The sequence below is a fragment of the Microcebus murinus genome, chromosome 3 (genome assembly GCF_040939455.1).
Source record: "Microcebus murinus isolate Inina chromosome 3, M.murinus_Inina_mat1.0, whole genome shotgun sequence".
Classification (NCBI taxonomy): domain Eukaryota; kingdom Metazoa; phylum Chordata; class Mammalia; order Primates; family Cheirogaleidae; genus Microcebus; species Microcebus murinus.
Window position 1 is genome coordinate 38,858,263 of NC_134106.1, and position 24,197 is coordinate 38,882,459.

The following is a 24,197-nucleotide window of genomic DNA, read 5'->3' on the forward strand; positions in this document are numbered from 1 at the left end:
GGGGGGCGGTGTGGGGTCTTCTGGTAAGGATGGGAAAACCTGCTAGACAAATTCTAAAAGGGCCGTAACACGCATTTGTCTATCTTCTTTTGAAAAACTTTTCATGTCTTTTGGCCACTTTTTGATGGGGTTGGTTTTTTTCTTGCTGATTTGTTTGAGTTATTTGTAGATTGATCATAACACTTTTATACAAAATAAAAGCTACCCCTTCCCTCTGCCAGAGGGACATATAAGGCCTTTCACAGTCTGGCCCTGTAGTGAGCACTTTTTCTCCTTTTGGCTGTCCAGCATCCTATCTCCTCTTTAATCTCAGAACTGTCTGTGTGTGTGGTGTTGATGAGAGCCAGTTCTCTGACCAACCTCTTTGGAAATTTAAGGGCAGAGATCCTCCCTTTGCTCTGAGCATCCGGGACACAGGCACCCCCACCTAGGACTTGGAATCTTGTGATGAAAAGAAGTAAGAATAGTTGAAAAAACACTCATGGCATTGGTGTTATGAGAGCAATGGCACTCATAGGAGCATTGCGAGGTTGGCATCTCAGCCTGTGGGGTCCTGTGCATCTATCTGTGGTCGCTCTGCTTGGTCTCCTTTGGCTTCTCCTTCCTCTCCACTCCCATTGCCAATAACCTGCTCTACAACTTCATCCGATGCCTGGATTAATGTAATTCCTGATTTCCTTGATACCAAATTCTCCCTACTCTCAATCACTTCTCAATGTCATTCCCAGACTAACTAAAATCTAGTCACAAACTACCTTATTTCCCACTATACTCCCAATATATCAAATTTTACTGCATTCAAGATTTTCCTTCCCGCCCCAAATGTTCCTGTCCCTCTGTCTTTTCACATGTTTGCTTGAGTTCTATCGTGTCTTTGCTTATGTTCTTTCTTATTCGTGAGAAACCCACTACTTGGCCAAGGCCCAGTGGAAGATCTACTTCTCTCACAAATCTTTTTTTTTTTTGAGACAGAGTCTCACTCTGTTGCCCATGCTCGAGTGCTGTGGCATCGCCTTGCTCATAGTAACCCCAAACTCCTGGGCTCAAGCAATCCTCCTGCCTCAGCCTCCCGAGTAGCTGGGACTATAGGCATGCACCACGTCCGGCTAATTTTTTCTGTATATTTTTAGTTGTCCAGCTAATTTCTTTCCAATTTTTAGTAGAGATGGGGTCTCGCTCTTGCTCAGGCTGGTCTTGAACTCCTGACCTCGAGCAATCCTCCCACCTCAGCCTCCCAGAGTGCTAGGATTACAGGCATGAGCCACTGTGCCCAGCCTCTTTTTTTTTTTTTTTTTTGAGACAGAATCTCACTCTGTTGCCCAGGCTAGAGTGCTGTGGCATCAGCCTAGCTCACAGCAACCTCAAACTCCTGGGCTCAAGCAAATGCCTCAGCCTCCCCAGTAGCTGGGACTACAGGCAGGTACCACCATGCTCAGCTACTTTTTTCTATATATTTTTTCTATATAGTTGGCCAATTGATTTCTTTCTATTTTTAGTAGAGACGGAGTCTCGCTCTTGCTCAGGCTGGTTTCGAACTCCTGACCTTGAGAGATCCTCCCACGTCGGACTCCCAGAGTGCTAGGATTACAGGCATGAGCCACTGCACCCAGCCTCTTTCACAAATCTTAACATTTCAACCTTAGCTCTATTTTCAGTACTCAAAGTATACATAATTTCACAATTCTTTCCCATCATCTTAAAACATGTTCCCCTTCTCTCACTAAAAATTCCAACTGACCCTGTCCTCACAAGCTACCATTCCCATTGCCATCTCTCTTTTCCTTTCTTATCAAACTTTTAAAAGGGAACTAGCACATTCTGCTTTCAGAACGAACTCTTTAACCCATAGAGCTTCTCTTCCCTATGTCAACTAATCAAAGAGCTTTCTCAAAAACCAAGGACTTCATCAGATTCTTTGTCCATTTTTATATTGGGTTCTTTATCTATTATTGAGATGTAAGATTTCTTTGTATATTCTGGATACAATCACTTATCAGATATAAGGTTTGCCACCCACTAGGACAGTGATAATAAAGAAGAAAGACAATAACAAGTGTTGGTGAACATGTGAAGTTGGAACCCTTGTGCACTGCTGGTGGGAATGTAAAATGTTGCAGTCATTTTGGAAAATAGCTTGGCATAGCATGTAAATCATATGGGTTGTAGCTGTGGTCCCCAACTCCCCGGCCAAGGACTAGTACTGGTCTGTGGCCTCTTAGGAACTGAGCTGCAAAGCAGGAGGTGGTTGGTGGGTAAGTGAATGATGGAAGCTTCATGTGTACTTACAGGTGTTCCCCATCGCTCACATCACCACTTGAGCTCTGCCTCCTGTCAGATCAACAGTGGCGTTAGATTCTCTTAGGAGCATGAGCCCTACTGTAAACTGCACATTTCAAGGGATCTAGGTTGTACACTCCTTATGAGAATCCAACACCTGATGATCTGAGGTGGAGCTGAGGCAGTGATGCAAGTGCTGGGGAGTGGCTGCAAATGTAATAAATGTAATGCTCTTGAATCATCCTGAAACCATCTCCCCCACACCCCTAGTCCCTAACCCCCAAATTTCCATGGAAAAATTATCTTCCATGAAACCAGTCCCTGGTGCCAAAAAGGTTGGGGACCACTGGGTTATAGTTTAGCATAAGGATTAAAGTTAAACATATTAAAAATATGAGCCAGCAATATCCTAGAGCCAGCTCTAGGTATATATCCAAGAGCAATAAAAACGTATGTCCACATATAAACTTGTATGCAAATATTCATAGCAGTATTATTCATAATGGCCCAAAAGTAGAAAACACCCAAATGTCCACCAAGTGATGAATGGATAAATAAAATGTAGTATAGCCATACAATGAAATATTATTTGATAATAAAAAGGAGTGAAGTACTGATACATGCTACATCAATGGAATTAAAAATATTATGGTAAATGAAAAGCCAGTCTCTAAAGACCCTATATTATACGATTCTGTTTATATGAAATGTCCAGAGGGAGCAAATGTATAAAGATAGATTTGCTAGATAGTGGTTGCCAGGGGCTGGGGGAGGGGAAATGGAGAGAGACTGTTAATGAGTATTTGGTTTCTTTTCAGAGTGACAAAATGTTCTAAAATTAGACTGTGGTGATGGTTACACAACTCTGTTAATATACTAAAAGCTATTGAGTTGTATACTTTAAATGGATGAATTATAAGGTGTGTGAATTATATCTCCATAAAGCTGTTTTTTTAAAGAATTTCTTCCATGAGGTGGAGTATACATATTTCAAAACATCACATTGTATACCATAAATATATACAAATTTTGTCAATTAAAAAAATTTCTCTCACTTATACGTGGGAGTTAAATAATGTGTATAAATGGAATAATGGACATTGGAGGCCGGACACAGCAGTTCACACCTGTAATCCCAGCATTTTGGAAGGTCAAGGTGAGAGGATCACTTGAGGCCAGGGGTTCAAAATCAGCCTCAGCTTGAGCAACACAGCGAGACCCCCATCTCTACAAAAAGCAGAAACATTAGCCAGGCATAGTGGGTATGTTCCTATAGGCCCAGCTACTTCGGAGGCTGAGGCTGGTGGATTCCTTGATCCAAGGAGGTTGCACTGCACTCCAGCCTAGGGGACAGAGTAAGACCCTGTCTTAAAAAAATACATTGCCACACAGCAGACCAATGTGATAGATACCTCCACTGAGTGTGGCTGCCACTCTGCATGGACTTGGGGATATAGACACCCTGGAATCACCATTGTTGATTCCAGGTTGTTGTTGAAATTTTATATTCTATACTTGGTTTTTCAATTTAGCATAATGGCTTTTTAAAAACATGAGTTGAAGCTCTAGTTTTATAGATCTTTTACAGCGTACAGTATTTTACATAACTGAGCTGTATTAAAAGCTTGTTCATTAAAAAAAACACATTGGAGATTTGGAAGGGTAGGAGGGTGGGAGGTGGGGGATGGATGAGAAATTACTTAATGGGTAGAATGTACACTATTTGGGTGACAATACATCTAAGAGCCGAGAATTCATCAATATGTATATATTGACGTAACATATCTATGAAACATATTGATGTAATATATCTATGTAACACAACTGCACTCGTATCCCTTAAATTTATACAAATAAAAAAAAATTTTCTTTTTTTTTTTTGAGACAGAGTCTCGCTTTGTTGCCCAGGCTAGAGTGAGTGACATGGCGTCAGCCTAGCTCACAGCAACCTCAAACTCCTGGCTCAAGCAATCCTCCTGCCTCAGCCTCCCAAGTAGCTGGGACTACAGGCATGTGCCACCATGCCCGGCTAATTTTTTGTATATATATTAGTTGGCCAATTAATTTCTTTCTATTTATAGTAGAGCCGGGGGTCTCGCTCTTGCTCAGGCTGGTTTCGAACTCCTGACCTCAAGCAATCCGCCCGCCTCAGCCTCCCAGAGAGCTAGGATTACAGGAGTGAGCCACTGCGCCCGGCCTAAAAAAAAAAAATTTCTTATCTAGAGATGGTGGCATGTTGCTTAGTCCCAGCTACTTGGGAGGGAAGTGGAGGTGGATGGATCACTTCAGTCCATGAATTCAAGACCAACCTGGGTGACAGTGAGACCCCTCCTTTTTTTTTAAATTCAGGTTTGAAACACATTTGCTTTCTCAGTACACAGCCTTGCTCCAGATTCTGTATACATACAGATGGTTACAGGTACGGAATCTGGAGCAAGACTGAATTCTATCACTTATTAGCTCTGTGATCCTGAGCAAGTTACTTCACATCTCCAAGTTTCCATTTTTTTGTTGTAAAATAAAAATCATAATAGTACCTAACACCTAGAGTTGAGGGGATTAAAATAATAAGCACATGTAAAAATTTAAAAAACGCCCAACAATCAGTAATTGCTGATGAATGTTAGCCAATATTATTAACTATAAATAAACATATACACACTCATCCCTGTCCTTTCCAGATGTTTAGTAAGAGAGATAGGTAAATAGATATATCCCTAAAACAATGTGTCAAGTATCGTAATAGAGATATGAATGAGGTGGGACCTCAGCCAATAATGCAACTAATTACAGCTGGGGAGACTGGGCAGGCTTTTCTGAGGAGATCTTTGAGCTGAGGACTGAAGAATGTCAAGGAATTTGCAACACAAAGGTTGGGGGAGGGCCATTCGAGAGCAGAGGGTCAAATTTGTGTTGAAGCCATCCGTGGAAAGGTTAAGTTCATGGTCCCAGATCTTAGCCAAGGGGAGAGAAGAGAGAGTGTTACCAAACTGCAGGAGATGTTGCTGGAAAGGTAGTCTGCAGTTAGATGATCCAAACTTTCTCCACTGCTCAAAGACATTTGAATTTTAACCTATAGGCCAGTGATTTCTAAATTGAGCTGATTGTGAGGAATACCCAGGGAGCTTACAAAAAAGATTCCCAGGCTCAACCTCCAGAAATTATGACCCGTTATATGTGGATGAGGCCAATGAATATGCTTGAACCCTACCCCTCCCAGGGTGATTCTGCTGCTGAATTATGTTTGGGGGCCACTTTTCCCCTGGGTGAAACGTGAGTCAAACAGGATTGTGCAATACCCTCCCTCCCTCCCCCCCTCCTCTTTTCTTTCTTCCTTCCTTCCTTCCTTCTTTCTTTCTTTCTTTCTTTCTTGAGACAGAGTCTCACTTTGTTGCCCAGGCTAGAGTGAGTGCTGTGGCGTCAGCCTAGCTCACAGCAACCTCAATCTCCTGGGCTCAAGCGATCCTACTTTAGCCTCCCGAGTAGCTGGGACTACAGGCATGCGCCACCATGCCCGGCTAATTTTTTGTATATATATTTTTAGTTGGTCAATTAATGTCCTTCTATTTTTGGTAGAGACGGGGTCTCGCTTAGGCTGGTTTTGAACTCCTGACCTTGAGCGATCCGCCCACCTTGGCCTCCCCATAGTGCTAGGATTACAGGCATGAACCACAGCACCCACCCGGCCGCAATACCTTTTCTAAGGAAGTTAATCCAAGTCTTTGCTCAACATTTAAAAAAATTTCAATCCTCCCTGATCCATGTATGTATTTTTTTTTTTTACCTATTTGTCTTCCCATGCATCATTTCGTTTACTTAACGGAATCCTTTCATTAGAATATAAGCAGGAAAAAAAAAGAATATAAGCAGAACAAAAACAATGATTTTTCTCTATATTGGTGATCCTAAGAGCCAAGAAGAGTTATCTAGCCATAGCAGGCCATATAAATACATTTTGAATGAATGAATTAAATCAACGAGTGGACGAAACGAGAGTTTGGCTAGCAGGGAGCAGTAAGGAGAAAAAAACTGTAATCTTGTGTTTGCTTAAAGAAAAGGGAGGTACTGTTGAAGCCGGACACAAGTTTGAAAAAAATACTGGGAAGAGGAGGAAGGCTGGTTTTCCTTTGTTTTCAAGTTTCTTTCCGGTTTCACGCCCATGCTTCTGGGCAGGAAAGCTCAATACCTGCTGGGAACTTCTCACCTGGTCGCCGCCCACCTAGCCTTACACCCACTAGGGTGCCAAGCCGCGCATCCCCGAAAACCCGGAGAAGGAATCGTGGTTACAGATGCGCTTCAGCAGACCTGCGCACGACCTACGGGTAAGCATGCGCAGTGCACAGAGTCCCTGGCGTGCGCGGGAAGCTGGGCCAGCGTCCGTTTATGATTGGTTGCCGCGGCGGACTCCCACCCACCGACACGCAGTGCTGGATGCTGATTGGGTGTATCCGTAGAGGCCGGACGCCGTCTGCGGGGCGAGGGAGGGGAGGCGGGAAACAGCTTAGTGGGTGCGGGGTCGCTCGGCTCCCTCAGTCAGGCGGTGGAGCGAGGTTCTGAAATGGCGGTGCAGCCGAAGGAGACGCTGCAGCTGGAGAGCGCGGCCGAGGCCGGCTTCGTGCGCTTCTTCCAGGGCATGCCGGACAAGCCGACCACCACAGTGCGCCTCTTCGACCGGGGCGACTTCTACACCACGCACGGCGAGGACGCGCTGCTGGCGGCTCGGGAGGTGTTTAAGACCCAGGGCGTGATCAAGTACATGGGGCCGGCAGGTGAGGGCGGGCGTGCGCGGGCTCGGGAGGCACCTGGGTCCCGGGCGGCTGTGGCGCGGCTCCAGTCTTCCCCCAGAGAGGTGGGCGCGAGCCGCCTTTCCAGCGCGGGGGCGGGGACGTTGGCGGTGCCATGTGGGAAATCCGCTTTCCCCGGCCCTGCTTGGCCCAGGAGGGACGGAAAATCCGTGCCTCCCCAGGTGCCTAACTCTTAACTCTCACAGAGTTGTTTACGCCGTGCCTGGCGTTTTAATGTATTGTGTTGTTGCATTTTCCAGCAGTCGCGTAGGTCTCGCTTTGGCCTGTAGCTCCCATTACAAACACTGCCAAAAGCTTTTATCACAAACAGCAGCCAGGAGCGAGATTTAGAATAGAGGGAGGTTTGGGAGAATCTGCCATATCACCCACATAATTTTGTCCACACGACTTTATACCGCAGGTCGAGTTTAGGTCCTGTACTGGACCACTGTTGAGGGGGCAGTAAGGTAAAGTGGTCAGGCCCGTGGACTCTAGAGCCGAGCTGCCCGGATTCAAGTCCCTACTCCTCCACTTATTATCGTGTGACCTTTGGGCCAGTCACGGAAGCTGTCTGTGCTTCGTCTCAGCATTCAGTGCCCTCCATCATTCGGCCCCGTCTCCCCCTGCGTCGCACAGCACCATCTCTCCCTGGAAAGCTACAGACTTCTCACCCTGTGTGGACTAGATGTTCTAGATCATGTTGATCTCTATTCTCCCTGGTTTCTTTGCTTTTTCTTTCAGTTATAGTAATGGGAAGAACATTCTGGGGGAATAAAGAGTTGTGGGTTCTCATCCTGACGTTGCCACGTGCAAATGAGATATTACTGATAAGAGATGTTTCATTCATTAGATAGAAACATCGTCAGGATTATGGACACTAGATGAAAAGGCAATATCTCCACTTTTATAGAGCTCACTCTGTTGAAGAGCAAGACAGACATAATTACTACCAATATAATAAGAAAATCCCACCCAAGGGGATTCTCTGGGATGATGAGACAGTCTTGATCGTGGTGGTGGTCATGTGACTGCATGTGTTTGTCAAAATTCATAGAAATGCACACTAAAATGGTCAGATGTTACTGATGTAAATTATACCTCAATAAACTTGATTTAAAAAGTGAAAAAAATTAATTGGGCAGTACATTTATGATATGTAGACTTTTGTATTTATATCTTGTATGTCCATAAGAAGTTACCCGCAAATGCTCATATCCATTAATCAGGAGTTCCACATCTAGGAATTTATCCAAAGAAAATAATCAGATAAATGAACACATTCACATTCAGGAATGCTTATGTCATCATATTTTTCTCTTTTTCTTAGAGACAGGGTCTTTGTTGCCTAAGCTGGGGTGCAGTGGTGCCATCATTGCTCACTTGACACACTCCTAGGCTTAAGCACTACTCCCCAGTAGCTAGGACTACAGGCATGCACCACCACACCTGGCTAATTTTACAATTTTTTGTGGAGATGGGGGGGGGGTCTCACTATGTTGCCTAGGCTGATGATCTTGGACTCCTAGCTTCTTGGCCTACCAAAGTTCTGAGGAGTGAGCCACTGCGACTGGCCTTCATGTCATTATTTATCATAGAATTATTTACTTACAGTCTAAACAAACAGAAAGACCTAGGGATATGTGTGCTTCCATGTTCTTTGCAGCATTATTCATAATAGCCAAGATATGAAAACAACCTAAGTGTTCATCTATATATGAATGGATAAAGAAATACACAGTGGAATATTATTATTCATTGAAAAGGAGACCCTGCCATTCGTGACAACATGGATGAACCTAGAAGACATTATACTAAGTGAAATAAGCCAGATACAAAAAGAAAAATACTAGATGATCTAACTTACATGTGGAACCAAAAAAGAGTTGAATACACAGAAAGAGTAGAATGATGTTTACCACAGGTGGGGAGGAAGAGGAAATGGGAGATGTAGGTCAAAAACAAAGTTGCAGTTACGTAGGATGAATAATAAGTCTAGAGATGTAATGTACAGCATGAGGACTATAGTTAATATTGTATAGTGAAAATTTGCAAAGAGGGCAGATTTTAGGTGGTCTTACCACAAAAAATGTAATGGATATGTTAATTTTCTTGAGTATAGTAATCATTTTACTACGGATATATATATCAGGACTACCTTTCAAATACCTTAACTATATACAATTTTTAAAAAACAAAGGGCAGTAATTTCCTAAGTTATGGCACCAAACTTAAAATCCCTCAGTATCTGTTCCCACAGGAGACTGCCCATTTTTTTCTGTAACCTTCACTTTGGCTCCCATAGTCCTCATATTGTTTTGTTCTGTTTCCTTCCCTGCTCCCTTGACCCAAACAGTTGTTCCTTTCTTCCTATACTTTTCTACTGTCTACCTTCAGGTCCCATTTTATAGATAACAGTTTTCCCTATAATTTTTGGCCTCCTCACCTTCTGCTGTTACCTGAAACCCACCTCTTTAGAGCTTTGCTACTCAATGTGGCACATGAACCAAAGCACTGGCATCACCTGAGTGTTAGGACTTTAGAAAGTCTGGAGGCCCCACTCCAGACGTGCTGAATCAGAATCTTTATTGATGGATATCCATAGGTGATTCATATACATGTCAGTATCTGAGGAGCCTTGAAGAATACACTGATTCCTTTTTTTTTTTTCCTCCTTCTTCTTCACATGTAGAGCATTTATTCATAGGGAGGCCACGAGTTTTATGTCCCTCATCACAATGACCCAGATTCCTGTTGGGTGTGTTGTAACCAGAGGAGCCATTCTTTAGGCCCCCTGCTCTGAGCACACCTCTCAGTGATCCCTGATAGAGGTTACACCACTTCCTTTTTTTTTCTTTTTTCTTTGTTTTTGAAACAGTCTCGCTTTGTTGCCCAGGCTAGAGTGAGTGCTGTGGTGTCAGCTTAGCTCACAGCAACCTCAAACTCCTGGGCTCAAGCAATCCTGCTGCCTCAGCCTCCTGAGCAGCTGGAACTACAGGCATGCGCCACCATGCCCGGCTAATTTTTTCTATATATATTAGTTGGCCAATTAATTTCTTTCTATTTATAGTAGAGACGGGGTCTCGTTCTTGCTCATGCTGGTTTTGAACTCCTGACCTGGAGCAATCCCTCCGCCTCGGCCTCCTAGAGTGCTAGGATTACAGGCGTGAGCCACTGCGTCTGGCAGAGGTTACACTTCTTGAAAATCTGGGACTTTGTTACCTTTCCCTACATTCTTTAGCAATCTTATCTCTGATTATGGAAAATATAAATTGTTAGAAGAGAACTCTGTCAATGTCCTGCCCTTAAACTTGTACTTTTTTTTTTTGAGACAGAGTCTTACTCTGTTGCCTGGGCTAGAGTGCTGTGGCGTCAGCCTAGCTCACAGCAATCTCAAACTCCTGGGCTCAGATGATCCTCCTGCCTTAGCCTTCCAAGTAGCTGGGACTAGAGGCATGTGCCACCATGCCAGGCCAATTTTTTCTATTTTTTAGTAGAGAGGGGGTCTTCTTGCTCAGGCTGATCTTGAACTCCTGAGCTCAAATAATCAGCCTCCCAGAGTGCTAGGATTACAGGCGTGAGCCACCGGGGCTGGCCAAACTTGTACTTTTAAAAAACATAAACATCTACTATATAAGTCACCTACTTAAAGTGTGTTACAGTGGTTTTTTAATATATTCACAGAGTTGAGCACCATTCACCACAGTAAATTTTAGAACATTTTCCTCCATTTTGGAGTGAAATCTGGAACATTTCACTCTAAAAAGAACCCTGTACCCATGATCAGTCACTCCCTTGTTTCTCCCAGTCCTAGACAGCCACTATTCTATTTTCTGTCTCTAGAATTGCTTATTCTGGGCATTTCATGTAAGTGGAATCATACATTATGTGGTCTTTTGTGACTTGGTTTCTTTCACAGTGTTTTCAAAGTTTATCCAAGTTGTCAGTTCTTCATTCCTTCTTATTGCCAAATAATATGCCATCATATGGATATCCTACATTTTGTTTATTCATTTTTCAGTTAATTTGGGTTGTTTCTTTTTCTTTTTTTTTTTTTTTTTTGAGACAGAGTCTCACTTTGTTGCCCAGGCTAGAGTGAGTGCCGTGGCGTCAGCCTGGCTCACAGCAACCTCAATCTCCGGGGCTCAGTGATCCTACTGCCTCAGCCTCCCGAGTAGCTGGGACTACAGGCATGCGCCACCATGCCCGGCTAATTTTTGGTATATATATATTTTAGTTGGTCAATTAATTTCTTTCTATTTTTGGTAGAGATGGTTTCTCGCTCAGGCTGGTTTCGAACTCCTGACCTTGAGCAATCTGCCCGCCTCGGCCTCCCAAAGTGCTAGGATTACAGGTGTGAGCCACCACGCCTGGCCTGGGTTGTTTCTTGAACCTATACTTTTCATTTGTACCTGTTGGGATAACCTGCTGTGCCAAAATGAGCCTTTGCCATGCTCTGGATGCCATCTCTTCTCAGAAATGGCTTTCTGTTTTCTTTTTCAAAAAGAAAGGTAGCTTTTGTCTCTTTTTGTGTCAGAGCTTGACTTAGAAGTCATCTTCTCTTGGAAGCTTTCCTTCATTCCCATGTTATGTTGCCTCTCTTAGGTGTTCTCTGTCCTAGGACCTTCTCCTTACCCTAGAGATAGCATTTACTCTTGCCTGCTTCTCTTAATGAACTGAAAGCTCTGGAGGGCAAGAATTATATTTTAACCAGTCTCTTCCTGAAAACCTCTAGCACCTGGCACAGATGAATGGAGGTGGGAGTTCTAAATTATTCTTGAACAAAAGAATCTTTTTATTTTTTTTTGAAACAGAGTCTCGCTTTGTTGCCCAGGCTAGAGTGAGTGCCGTGGTGTCAGCCTAGCTCACAGCAACCTCAAACTCCTGGGCTTAAGCAATCCTGCTGCCTCAGCGTCCCGAGTAGCTGGGACTACAGGCATGTGCCACCATGCTCAGCTAATTTTTTTCTGTATATATTAGTTGGCCAATTAATTTCTTTCTATTTATAGTAGAGACAGGGTCTCGCTGTTGCTCAGGCTGGTTTCAAACTCCTGACCTGGAGCAATCCGCCCGCCTCGGCCTCCCAGAGTGCTAGGATTATAGGCGTGAGCCACTGCACCTGGCCAAAGAATCTTGAGAGTATTTTTTCTGCCATACCTCAGGTAGAGGCTGGGTAGCTTCCTCTTCTGGTTCCCTGTTTCATACCAGGAGGTCAGCCCTACTTTCTAGCTAGTCTCACTTAAAGCATAATTAGCTGCACTTCAGGTGCTTGTCAGAAAGCCATGACTTAAAATGCACTGCCACCCCGTGCATTACAAAAACTCTTGAGTGAAATAGTGTCTTTGGAGGATAATCTTGAAGGCTGGGCAATCTATCTGTAGATTCATAATGGGGATAGGGAAATCCCTGGCTGAGGGTGGAGGGAAATCACCTCAGTTATCTCTTCACCTTAACACACTCATAAGAAATCCCCACAGGCCAGTTGTAGTGGCTCACTCTGGGAGGCCAAGGTGGGTGGATTGCTCAAGGTCAGGAGTTCAAAACCAGCCTGAGCAAGAACAAGACTCCGTCTCAACTAAAAATAGAAAGTAATTGGCCAACTAAAAATATATAGAAAAAATTAGCCATGCATGGTGGCACATGCCTGTAGTCCCAGCTACTTGGGAGGCTGAGGCAGGAGGATTGCTTGAGCCCAGGAGTTTGAGGTTGCTGTGAGCTAGGCTGATGCCATAGCACTCTAGCCCAGGCAACAGAGTGAGACTCTGTTCCTCCCCCGCCCTCCCCAAAAAAGAATAGTCTATAAGAAAATGTGGCTATGTTGAACTTATTTATTTACTTAATTTATTTTAGAGATAGGGTCTTTTTTTATTGCTGAACTTGAATTTCTTGAACTTCTGGGCTCAAGCTATCTTCCCTCTCAAGTAGCTGGTGGTGTTGAAACCTCAGGGAATTTTGGCTTAGGTCCAGTTGCTCATTGCACAAAGATCCAATTATTGAGACAATGCAGATTGCCAAGGAAGAAAGGAATTTTTAATATGACAAATCTTATTGGGAGAACAGGAGAAGCTGCCTCAAATCTGTCTCTGACTAATGAAGATCCTGGACTTTTCAAGGAGACGCCATGTGCCTAGGGGCGGGTCAAAGGGGATGATGAGTCCCGTGGCAAGTTTGCCCTGGAGCCTTCAGAGTCTCAACTCCTTTGTCCTGCAGAAAATCCATCATTTCTGGGAAACAACTCAGAAAGGAAAGGTCTAGTAGTTAAGGGAGAGGATTATCAAAAACATAGAGTGGTCATTGAATTTGTTCATGGAGCCAGTTACACTGGGAATACAGATTGTATCTGTACACAACTTGTGTTGAATTTACTGAGCTGAAAACTGGTGGGAGTTTTTTTGAGACTGAGCATATATATCTGTCTGAGCATAAATATTCCTGTAGTTCAGCAGTGGATTGGAGCTGAATAGCTGCTCCCTCTGACTCAGTGAATCAAGAGTCCTCCTATGCCCTAATTTGCTTCCCTTATTTTGTCACAGTGCCCACTATTTTATATGATCTCTGTTGGACCCATTTGTCATCTGTCAGCTCTTATTATTCTTATCTGTGGCCTCTTTTGTTCATTTGTTACCTACCTGGCCTCTGTAGATACTTGACTTTGCCAGTGCTGGATTAGATCATAAGAAATATTCTAGTAGGGACTAACCTAGAGATGCAAGATTTGAGCTAGTTTCAGGGTGTCTGTTGACATAGGATTCCTGTCTGTTACTCGGCACTTGTCCATTAGGCCGAATAACAAGGATGAGCGGTTTGAGGAGAAAGGTAAGAGAGTTTACTTTGCTGGCACAGGAGGAAAAATGGCAGACCTCCTCATCTCAAAATCCCAAATTTACTGGACATTCATGGAAATACAGCGCTTTTAAAGAATGGGTTCTCAGTTTAAGACAATTCCAGTTGATAACTCTGATCATCCTATCTGCTGAAGACAATCTTGTGACCTCCATTCCTGATCTTCCTTTTACCCTTTCAGGCTAGGCCATCTTCTGTTGCTAAATGTCCCCTAGGGAAGCAGAAGAGCCCCCATTTGAGAACCAGGGATCTAAGATAAAGACCAGAAAATTTTAAAACTCTTTGTTGACTGGGCAGAGGAAATAGATTTACTCATACTTTATATATTGCAGTGTTTTGTTGCTGTTGTTGGAGACAAACGGTCTTGCTCTGTCACCCAGGCCAGAGTGTGGCGGCTCCATCAGAGCTCACTTCAGCTTCAAACTTCTGTCCTTAAGCAATCCTCCTGCCTCAGCCTCCAGAGTAGCTAGAACTACAGGTGCACAACACCATGCCCAGCTAATTGTTTCTTTTTGGGGGAGGGTGTAGAGATGGGGTCTCCCTGTGTTGCTCAGGGAACTCTCAAGCTCCCGGGCTCAAGTGATTCTCCCACCTCAGCCTCCCAAAGTCCTTGGATTATAGGCCTGACTCTCCACACCTGGCCTGAATGGTGGTGTTAATTGGCAAAACCAACCAAGAGGATAGTCTGGCAATATTTAAGAAAGTCACACATATCCTTTGATAAAATCTAGTTTAGATACTCACATTCAGTGAAGGAAGCATGTACAAGGTTATTCACGCAGCATTATGATAATTGCAAAAGACTATAAAAACCTATATATCCATCAGTAAGAGACTAATTAAATTATACAACGTCCTTCTAGTCATTTGAGATGTTTGTAGCTATAAACAGAAAGAAATGCATTATATACTGATGAAACATTTTTTGAAATATATTAAAGTTTAAAAGAAAACATGGTACAAGACAGTATTTATAGTGTGCAAAACTATGTAAAAGAGGAAAACATAATGCTGTATATTTGCTCATGTTTGTGTAGACAATGTTTAGAAATATGTTCTACAAACCGATAAATTAGATTGGTGAACTGATGTGTAGGGGATAGTGGTGAAAGGGAGACTTCACTGTGCCGCTTTGAATCTTTGAGTTTTGAACTATATGAATATATTATGTAGAACATTTTGCAGTGGTTGACTAATTGATTTTCATGGACCTTTTGAAAAATTAATTCTATTTTATATAAATACTATATAGTTTTTAAATAAAACATTCAAACTTGTGAAAAATTATAGAAAAGGACAAGTAAGGTTACTTATATATGTATTTACCCATTATTTTATCTTTATATCATCTTCAAAAGTTCAGCTTTTCGATGTACAGGCTCGATAGAAGTAGAGGGGCTATGTTGATTCGATATTTTATGCCTCACCTACCATAGTCTCTGGACATAATAGGTGCTTGATAAACAATTTATTGAATGAATAAATTACTGAGAACTTTATAGGGAGTTCTTGGGGAAGCATTGTGTTAGGTGCTTGAACACTTATTACCTCAAATTTGTAACATGTACTTGTAATTTTTTTTTTTTAAGGAGCAAAGAATCTGCAGAGTGTTGTGCTTAGTAAAATGAATTTTGAGTCTTTTGTAAAAGATCTCCTTCTGGTTCGTCAGTATAGAGTTGAAGTTTATAAGAATAGAGCTGGAAATAAGGCATCCAAGGAGAATGATTGGTATTTGGCATTTAAGGTAATTATATTTTTAAAAAATTTACATTTAAGAGTAGAAAAAAATAAAAATGTGAAGGATTCAACTGTGCTTTAATAATTTAAGCAGGCTATGATAGAAAATGCTTTGAGAAACTTTAACAATTAAGTATGTGGCTTTTAAAAAGTTAACAGTTTAATAGCAATTTAGAAATTCAGTGGATCCTCATTATAAGGTAAATTTGAATACGCTGAGCCTTGTCAATATTCCTAAAAGAATGTTAGGTAATAACCTGGACATAAAGTTGAATACCAGCATTAAGCAAGTGTTTGATTTTAATATTTTTTAAGTACATCAAGCAGATCTATATTATCCCAGATATCTCATTAATACACATTTGTGATATGTTTGTATCTTTGTATGTAACTTTGTTTTCCATTACATTGTAAATTTAAGTAAGTTTAGAACATCATTAATGGTGATCATATTTCTTTTCTTTTTTTTTTTTTTTTTTTTTTTTTTTTTTTTTTGAGACAGAGTCTCACTCTGTTGCCCAGGCTAGAGTGAGTGCCGTGGCGTCAGCCTAGCTCACAGCAACCTCAAACTCCTGGGCTCAAGCAATCCTCCTGCCTCAGCCTCCCGAGTAGCTGGGACTACAGGCATGCGCCACCATGCCCGGCTAATTTTTTTCTATATATATATTAGTTGGCCAATTAATTTGTTTCTATTTATAGTAGAGACGGGGTCTCGCTCTTGCTCAGGCTGGTTTTGAACTCCTGACCTCGAGCAATCCGCCCGCCTTGGCCTCCCAGAGTGCTAGGATTACAGGCGTGAGCCACCACGCCCGGCCGGTGATCATATTTCTTGGTGTGCCTAGGAAGGCATGCTGACATACATGCTTCTAATGCCTTTAAGGAGATAGTAGTGGTATTGATTTTTGTTTTATTTAATGGCTGTCTTTTTTTTTTTTCCTTCTTAGTCTATAAGGTTATGTGTTTGTTTTTTTTGCATACATAATACATGTGTAGACTATGTTCTTAAGAAATACTGGAATAGGCCAGGCATGGTGGCTCACGCCTGTAATGCTAGCACTCTGGGAGGCCGAGGCGGGAGGATCACTCAAGGTCAGGAGTTTGAAACTAGCTTGAGCAAGAGCAAAACCCAGTCTCTACTAAAAGTTGAAAGAAATTAATTGGCCAACTGAAAATATGTAGAAAAAATTAGCCGGGCATGGTGGAGTGTGCCTGTAATCCCAGCTACTCAGGAGGCTGAGGCAGAAGGATTGCTTGAGCCTAGGAGTTTGAGGTTGCTGTGAGCGATGCTGATGCCGCGGCACTGTAGCCAGGGCAACAGAGTGAAACTCTGTCTCAGAAAAAATAGTGGAATAAATTAATGGTTAAAATGTTGGGGAAGTGAGATTTCTTCTCCAAAGGGAATGTGAGGGGGACAATGCTCTGGGCTTGTAGTAAGGTTTCGTTTCTTCTCTGTTTGTAATCCATGACCTTGGCAAATTCCCCAACCTTCTTCTGTATCTGTTTCTCATAAACGGTAAAATTATAAGGTTTTTAAAGATGCCTTTTGGCTTTAAAGTCCTATGAGTTTTTTATTATGAGGTTTAATATAAATTTAAACATTTGATGTTGGAGCTGTGTCAGATACAGTATTCTTCAATCCTCATTCCATATTCCCTCTCCCCCCAATTCCCTTGTAAATATATATATTTACTGTAGATTATATCTGGGAGAATTTAGCATCCTACATTACAGTTTCCAGGTTTGTTTTGTTTTGTTTGTTTTTTTGAGGCAGAGTCTCACTCTGTTGTCCCGGCTAGAGTGCCATGGTGTCAGCTTAGCTCACAGCAACCTCAAACTCCTGGGCTCAAGCAGTCCTTCTGCCTCAGCCTCCTGAGTAGCTGGGACTACAGGCATGCGCCACCATGCCTGGCTAATTTTTTCTATGTATTTTTAGTTGGCCAATTAATTTCTTTCTATTTTTAGTAGAGATGGAGTCTTGCTCTTGCTTAGGCTGATTTTGAACTCCTGACCTTGAGTGATCCTACCGCCTCAGCCCCCAAGAATGCTAGGATTACAGGCCTGAGCCACCACACCCGGCCGAGTTTCCAGTTTTAATTGTTACTGTACTGGGAAAAATCGGCCTGACAGTTTTAGCCTATGTCTTGAAAGATTTTAATGGAAAGTTAAGGGTACCACAAAGGGATGTTTACTATCTTGTTCTTCACAGAATTGAATAAGTAACAACAACAAAAATAAGGAATCACAGGTTCAAATAGTTACCGTGATTATCAGCTGATCACACATCTCACTTCCTTAAGTCATATCAGAATTCTTCAGGATGATTTTTTTTTTTTTACTCCCACCCTTTAGGTCAGGGGAAAAAATTTTTAAGATATGTATCTTTACCAGGTTAAAAAGATGGTACCTTCATCCTGACATTTTAAGGAGTCCAGATCTGTAAACCGATAAAATTGATTTGTCTTTACTTTTATTAACTTATTGATTATATTGGAAAAGATTAGTGATATTGGAAGGAGTTGATCTCTATGATTGATTTCTTTTTTTTTTTTTTTTTTTTTTTTTGAGACAGAGTCTCACTTTGTTGTCCAGGCTAGAGTGAGTGCCGTGGCGTCAGCCTAGCTCACAGCAACCTCAAACTCCTGGGCTCCAGTGATCCTTCTGCCTCAGCCTCCCGAGTAGCTGGGACTACAGGCATGCGCCACTATGCCCGGCTAATTTTTTATATATATATCAGTTGGCCAATTAATTTCTTTCTATTTATAGTAGAGACGGGGTCTCGCTCTTGCTCAGGCTGGTTTTGAACTCCTGACCTTGAGCAATCCGCCCGCCTCGGCCTCCCAAGAGCTAGGATTACAGGCGTGAGCCACAGCGCCCGGCCTATGATTGATTTCTTTTTCATGTTCTCAATAGTATGTTCAGAGCAGGAAAGAACCTGAGATAGAACCTCCTTCAGACATTACTAGCCTTATCCTTTTCAAGGATCCCCAAGAACCTAATTTTATTAGCTGCTGGTTCACTTTTGAGTGATTTTTTTAAAGGTGTATTTTATAACTTATACATGTAAATCCAAAGCATATATGTGAAAAACAGCGTTTATGTTTGAATTTCAGATACGACTATTTTCCTTTTTTTTTTTTTTTTTTTTTTGAGACAGATTCTCATTCTGTAACCTGGGCTAGAGTGCAGTGGCATCATCATAGCTCACTGCAGCCTCAAACTGCTGGGCTCAATTATCCCTCTGCCTCAGCCTTCTGTGTAGCTAGGACTACAGGTGCATACCACCAAGCCCAGCTAATTTTTTAAAAAAATGTTTGTAGAGATAGGGCCTTGCTGTGTTGCCTGGGCTGTTCTTGAACTCTTGGCCTCAAGTGATCCTCCCGCCTATACCTCCCAAAGTGCTGGGGTTACAGATGTGAGCCACCATGCCTGGCCTCCATTTCATTTTTGATTTAGATTTTAATCAATAGTCCGTAGTTTTAAGGGATTCATGAAAAGATAAATGATTATCATGATTATGATGCTAAAGACATTCAAAGATGTCTACAGGTTGCTTAAATAGGGTGTTACTTTGCTCATTTGAAGAACTGTTCATTTTCTGTGACTGTCTCGTGTAAAACCACGGTCTATCAATTGCCACAGAAATACATGATGTTAACAGCAACCTATCAGCTTCTAATTGGGTTAAAGTATATATAGTGTTACCCATTGACTTGACAAAAGTTTAGTCAAAAGCAAAGAAACTTGGCCATTTAGTTAGCTTGTGCAGTCTTAAAGAGATTTTTAACCTTTCTGGAATATAGCTTGATTATCCCTTTTCTGAAATGCTTGAGACCAGAGTGTTTAGGATTTTTTTTTATTTTTATTTTGGGATATTTGCATATGCATAATGAAATATCTTGGGATAGCACTCAGATTTAAACACAAAATTCATTTGTTTCATGTACACCGTATACACATAGCCTGAAGGTAATTTTATACAGTATTTTAAACAATTTGGTGCATGAAATAAAGTTGGTGGTAAGTACTTATGTGTCGAATTTTCTACTTGTGACACCCTATTGGCACGTAAAAAGTTTCAGATTTTGGACCATTTTGGAATTTTATTTTATTTATTTATTTATTTTTTTTTCTCTCAAGAAACTGAAATCTAAACATTTTGGAATTTTAAATTAGAGATGCTCAACCTGTATTGAAAATAGGTCAGGGACCTTTTATTTGGAAATCACTGATCCAGAACAATCTCTGCATTTTACAGATAACTATATTGATTTATAGAAGTGATGTTTCCAGTTCAGTATTTAAGCTAATGATACCATTCTCCTACATGATATAGTTACTCAGTGAGAATACTGATATGAGCAACCATTAGGTAGTTTGAGAATATAGAAATTTAAGCATAACACTAACAAGATTACCAGTTTGAGTACCTTAATGATTACGTGTATAATAAGCACAGTTGCCAGATTTCAAATTGAAAATCACTTTTGATATAATTATTTTTAGATGTGCCCAAGTGTTCTGAAAATAATTGGAAACAAAGGGAGAATGCTTAATAGAAAATTTAATAATTAGAATATATGGTTATAAGCAATTTTTTTGGTAAGAAAACTTTAATGAAATTCATCAAGATTGGGTAATCCTTGTTTGCTAGTAAAATTTTAAAGTATGTTCAGTTTCTTAAAATTATTTATTTTTTTTAGGCTTCTCCTGGCAATCTGTCTCAGTTTGAAGACATTCTCTTTGGTAACAATGATATGTCAGCTTCCATTGGTGTCGTGGGTATTAAAATGTCCACAGTTGATGGCCAGAGACAGGTTGGAGTTGGGTATGTGGATTCCATACAGAGGAAGCTAGGACTGTGTGAGTTCCCTGACAATGATCAGTTCTCCAATCTTGAGGCTCTCCTGATTCAGATTGGACCAAAAGAATGTGTTTTACCAGGAGGAGAGACTGCTGGAGACATGGGCAAACTGAGGCAGGTAAGGGAATCAAGTCTAGTGATAGAGAATCTAAGCCTAGGAAAGGCTCTTTAATTAACGTGATACTCTTTTTATTTAAGGAAAAAAATTAATTAAAAAGCCAAATTTTTGTATATAATTAAAATGTTTTATTTTGAAGAATAAAATAATGATGTTTCTCTTTGATGGAAACTTTGTACCTTTAATTATACGTCAGAACAAGCTGTTTGTTGTGGACTTATTTTACCTCAGATATTTTCTCTTCACTCCTTTACTTTCTCCCTCCCTCTTTTCCTCCCTGTCTTACTTTGTTTCAAAAGAATAATTACTATAGAATATATTATTGTATTTAACATGTCAAACAAATTAGATTTGTCAAATAAGATGCAGTTCTTTAGGATTTTTATTGATAGTTTGAGTGGAACTTTACCATCTTATTTTACTGATTGTATAGATGTATAGTTTATGTAGTTTATTATTTAGATATTTCTGAAGGGAAATTGTATCCCCCAAGGATTCTTTTCTTTTTGTGGGCCTCAAATACCATAAGCACTGCTGTCCAAATCTATGATGGTCATTTTTAGCATAGGTAGTATATAAGCAACTTTCCACAAGTAATATTCTATTATGACTTTTTTTTTTTTTTTTTTGAGACAGAGTCTCACTTTGTTACCCAGGCTAGAGTGAGTGCCGTGAAGTCAGCCTAGCTTACAGCAACCTCAAACTCCTGGGCTCGAGCAATCCTGCTGCCTCAGCCTCCTGAGTAGCTAGGACTACAGGCATGTTCCACCATGCCTGGCTAATGTTTTCTATATATATTAGTTGGCCAGTTAATTTCTTTCTATTTTTAGTAGAGACGGGGTCTCACTCTTGTTCAGGTTGGTTTTGAAATCCTGACCGCGAGCAATCCACCTGCCTTGGCCTCCCAGAGTGCTAGGATTACAGGTGTGAGCCACCTCACCTGGCCTTATTATGACTTTTTACTGTTAACTATTTTTGAAAGCTTTATGTGAACATAATTTTATATTTTGATGAAGATAAAGTTTATAGATTTAAAATGTATGTTAATACATGTATGTTACCAATGTCTTACACGTTGTATAAACAATGTCTTGCACGTTGTATAAAAAATGTGGGTTAATAATCTGTTAAGCTCTTGTCACTTTATATTTGTCAGTGTTAAAATTTTCTTTATTGCTTTTCTTATTCCTTTTCTCATAGCAGTTTAAACTATTTCTTGTAAAATAGGTTATTCAGAGAGGAGGAATTCTGATCACAGAAAGAAAAAAAGCTGACTTTTCCACAAAAGACATTTATCAGGACCTCAACCGGTTGTTGAAAGGTAAAAAGGGAGAACAGGTGAATAGTACTGTCTTGCCTGAAATGGAGAATCAGGTATGTAGATTATTTTTTTTATTCTTTTTTTAAATTTTAAAAATTTATAAGCTTTACAACAACTCTTAATGGGTATAAACATGAATTTATTCTTGATAATAGTGACTTCTTAGAAGGTTACTTCTGTCACATTTATCTCAAAAGCTAAACTGTGGATCAATGATACTAAGCTTATTTTATGTATGATGAAGCTTTTTAAAAAAAGCTCAAGGAAATAACTAGAAAAATTTAAATATAACCTTAAATATAATCTCATTATATTTACACTACACATATTCCTGGGGTGTGGAGGGGTTAATAGTTTCCCATGAGAGGACCTGACTTCTGGCACTTAAGTAGGTGAGATAGAATAGTGACTGGAGGGGAAAAAAACCTGTTTCCTAGTTATTATGTGGCAGCTATGGGGTCTTTAATAAATTACTTCACCTTTCTGAGAGGCAGTTTTATTATCTGTTAAAATCAATCTACAGATACCTGCCTTAAAGGATTGTTATGGAAATTAGTAGGTAATAAAGGTGAAAATATGTATATATAGCACATAGTAATGCCATAATAAATATTACATCTAAACAGTTTGGCTCAGAAATTGGCATGGTTGTGTATGTTCAGTGGTAGAAATGAGTATGCACACAATATAACTTTTATGAGATTTTTCATTGGTTGAAGTTTATTTTACTGGTCAAATTTTAGAGGTGGGAATGGCTTGAGAAATGTATTGTTATGGTAAAATGTTGGGCAAACTCTTATCTGGATATTTGTGGATCATGAACAAGTAAAATGAAAAATCTGTTTTTTATTTAAATAAGACAGAACAGACTTTATAACTGCTTATAATTTTAGAGTACATTTAAAACTGGAATGAGAAACTTATGACTGTAATGATTTTGAAGTGATTGTTTATCAAGTAGTAGTTTGAACCTTATAAGCTAATTTTATCTGTTTATATTTTACTATGTATGGTGAGACAATCAAAAACCAATATGGATGAGTAATAATCCTAGTAGTAGAGAAACTTATTCCCATTTTGAAAATATGAGGAAGCTTTTAGAGCTACCAAAACATTTTTTTCTCTGCCTCCTGGTGTCATAGCAGGAGATTTTTGCTTATATGTTTATTAGAGTTTATCAAAGGATAATAGATTGCTATGTTATCAAATGGGAAAAATAGACACACTTGTTAGGGTGGAAAGCCTAGTAGGTGCTCATGGTGTGGGTGGAGAAAGATTTCTCATATGGAAATTAAGATCTAAAAGTAAAATTTATTTTATCTTCTTAAAGGAGAGGGGAAAGGATAGAGCAAGAAGATGGGCATGGCATCCCAAAGCAAGAGAAAGGTGATGGGAGCAGCTGATTTTAAGGGGGATGAAGATAACAAAAGCAACAGCAGGATATCAAAGTCCAAGACTTGGTTTCCTACATTTCCTTGAAGAAGGGATTATCAAAGGAGATGTGACTTTGTCCTTGAGATATGGTTGAAGCTTGGAGTTTGTTCTCTTGCTTTTTACTCAGGAACTCTGTAAAAGTAGATTCTCAAAAAATAATTTTGAAAGAGAGAGATTTACATCTCTTTTCTGTCCATTAAGCTCTTTTCAGAAGTTGTGCAAAACAGAACTGCAGGGGTTGCTGTTAGTGATAGAACTCATAGGACTGATCTTTAACTGTTACTGGGGAAATTGTAGGATTAGATATTTTCCTGTTATTTTTGCAAGGCCGCCTTTACATATTCACAATGAATACTACCAAGTATTAGTATATTGACAATGACAAAGTAGAATTTGTCATTGAGTTATCAGTATAATGTATTGTATTTTATGCTGTAGTAGTAATATAGGCAGAAAGAATATAGATAAATTGAATTTATTTTGTTTAAATACACATATGGGAAAGTGCATATACCATAAGTATATGACTGAATTTTCATAAATTGAGTATACCCACATAACTAGCATCCATTAAACAGAATATTAGTTGGAGCCTAGAAGCCCCTCTCATGCTTCCTCATATTTGTTACTGCAACCAGGGGTAATCTATGATCGCCTTGTTCTCACTTCTGACAATGTAGGTGAGTTTTGCCTATTTTTATAGTTTATATAAGTGGAATTACATAGCATATACTCTCTTATCTAGTTTCCTTCATTCAGTATGATGTTTGTAAGATTTATCCATATTCTTGAGTAGTTGTGGTTTGTTTGTGCTCGTATTTATTG

General features: G+C 40.3%; 1 protein-coding gene and 2 non-coding genes across 3 annotated transcripts in view; 1 reads left to right on the forward strand and 2 right to left on the reverse strand.

The window, feature by feature from the left end:
* Positions 1-11: 11 nt before the first annotated feature.
* Positions 12-73, reverse strand: LOC142870341 (U7 small nuclear RNA). Its single transcript, XR_012918753.1, has one exon. It is a non-coding gene; the product is annotated as a U7 small nuclear RNA (small nuclear RNA).
* A 6,676-nt stretch (positions 74-6,749) lies between these two features.
* Positions 6,750-24,197, forward strand: part of MSH2 (mutS homolog 2) — a 60,816-nt gene continuing 43,368 nt past the window's right edge. Inside the window, exons 1-4 of the mRNA XM_012755599.2 lie at positions 6,750-7,046; positions 15,491-15,645; positions 20,339-20,617; positions 21,845-21,991. Coding sequence (XP_012611053.2) covers positions 6,836-7,046; positions 15,491-15,645; positions 20,339-20,617; positions 21,845-21,991 — 792 coding nt within the window. The 5' untranslated portion in view covers positions 6,750-6,835. The remainder of the gene's footprint in view (positions 7,047-15,490; positions 15,646-20,338; positions 20,618-21,844; positions 21,992-24,197) is intronic.
* On the reverse strand, positions 9,743-9,870 carry LOC142870381 (small nucleolar RNA SNORA11). The gene has a single exon (XR_012918787.1). It is a non-coding gene; the product is annotated as a small nucleolar RNA SNORA11 (small nucleolar RNA).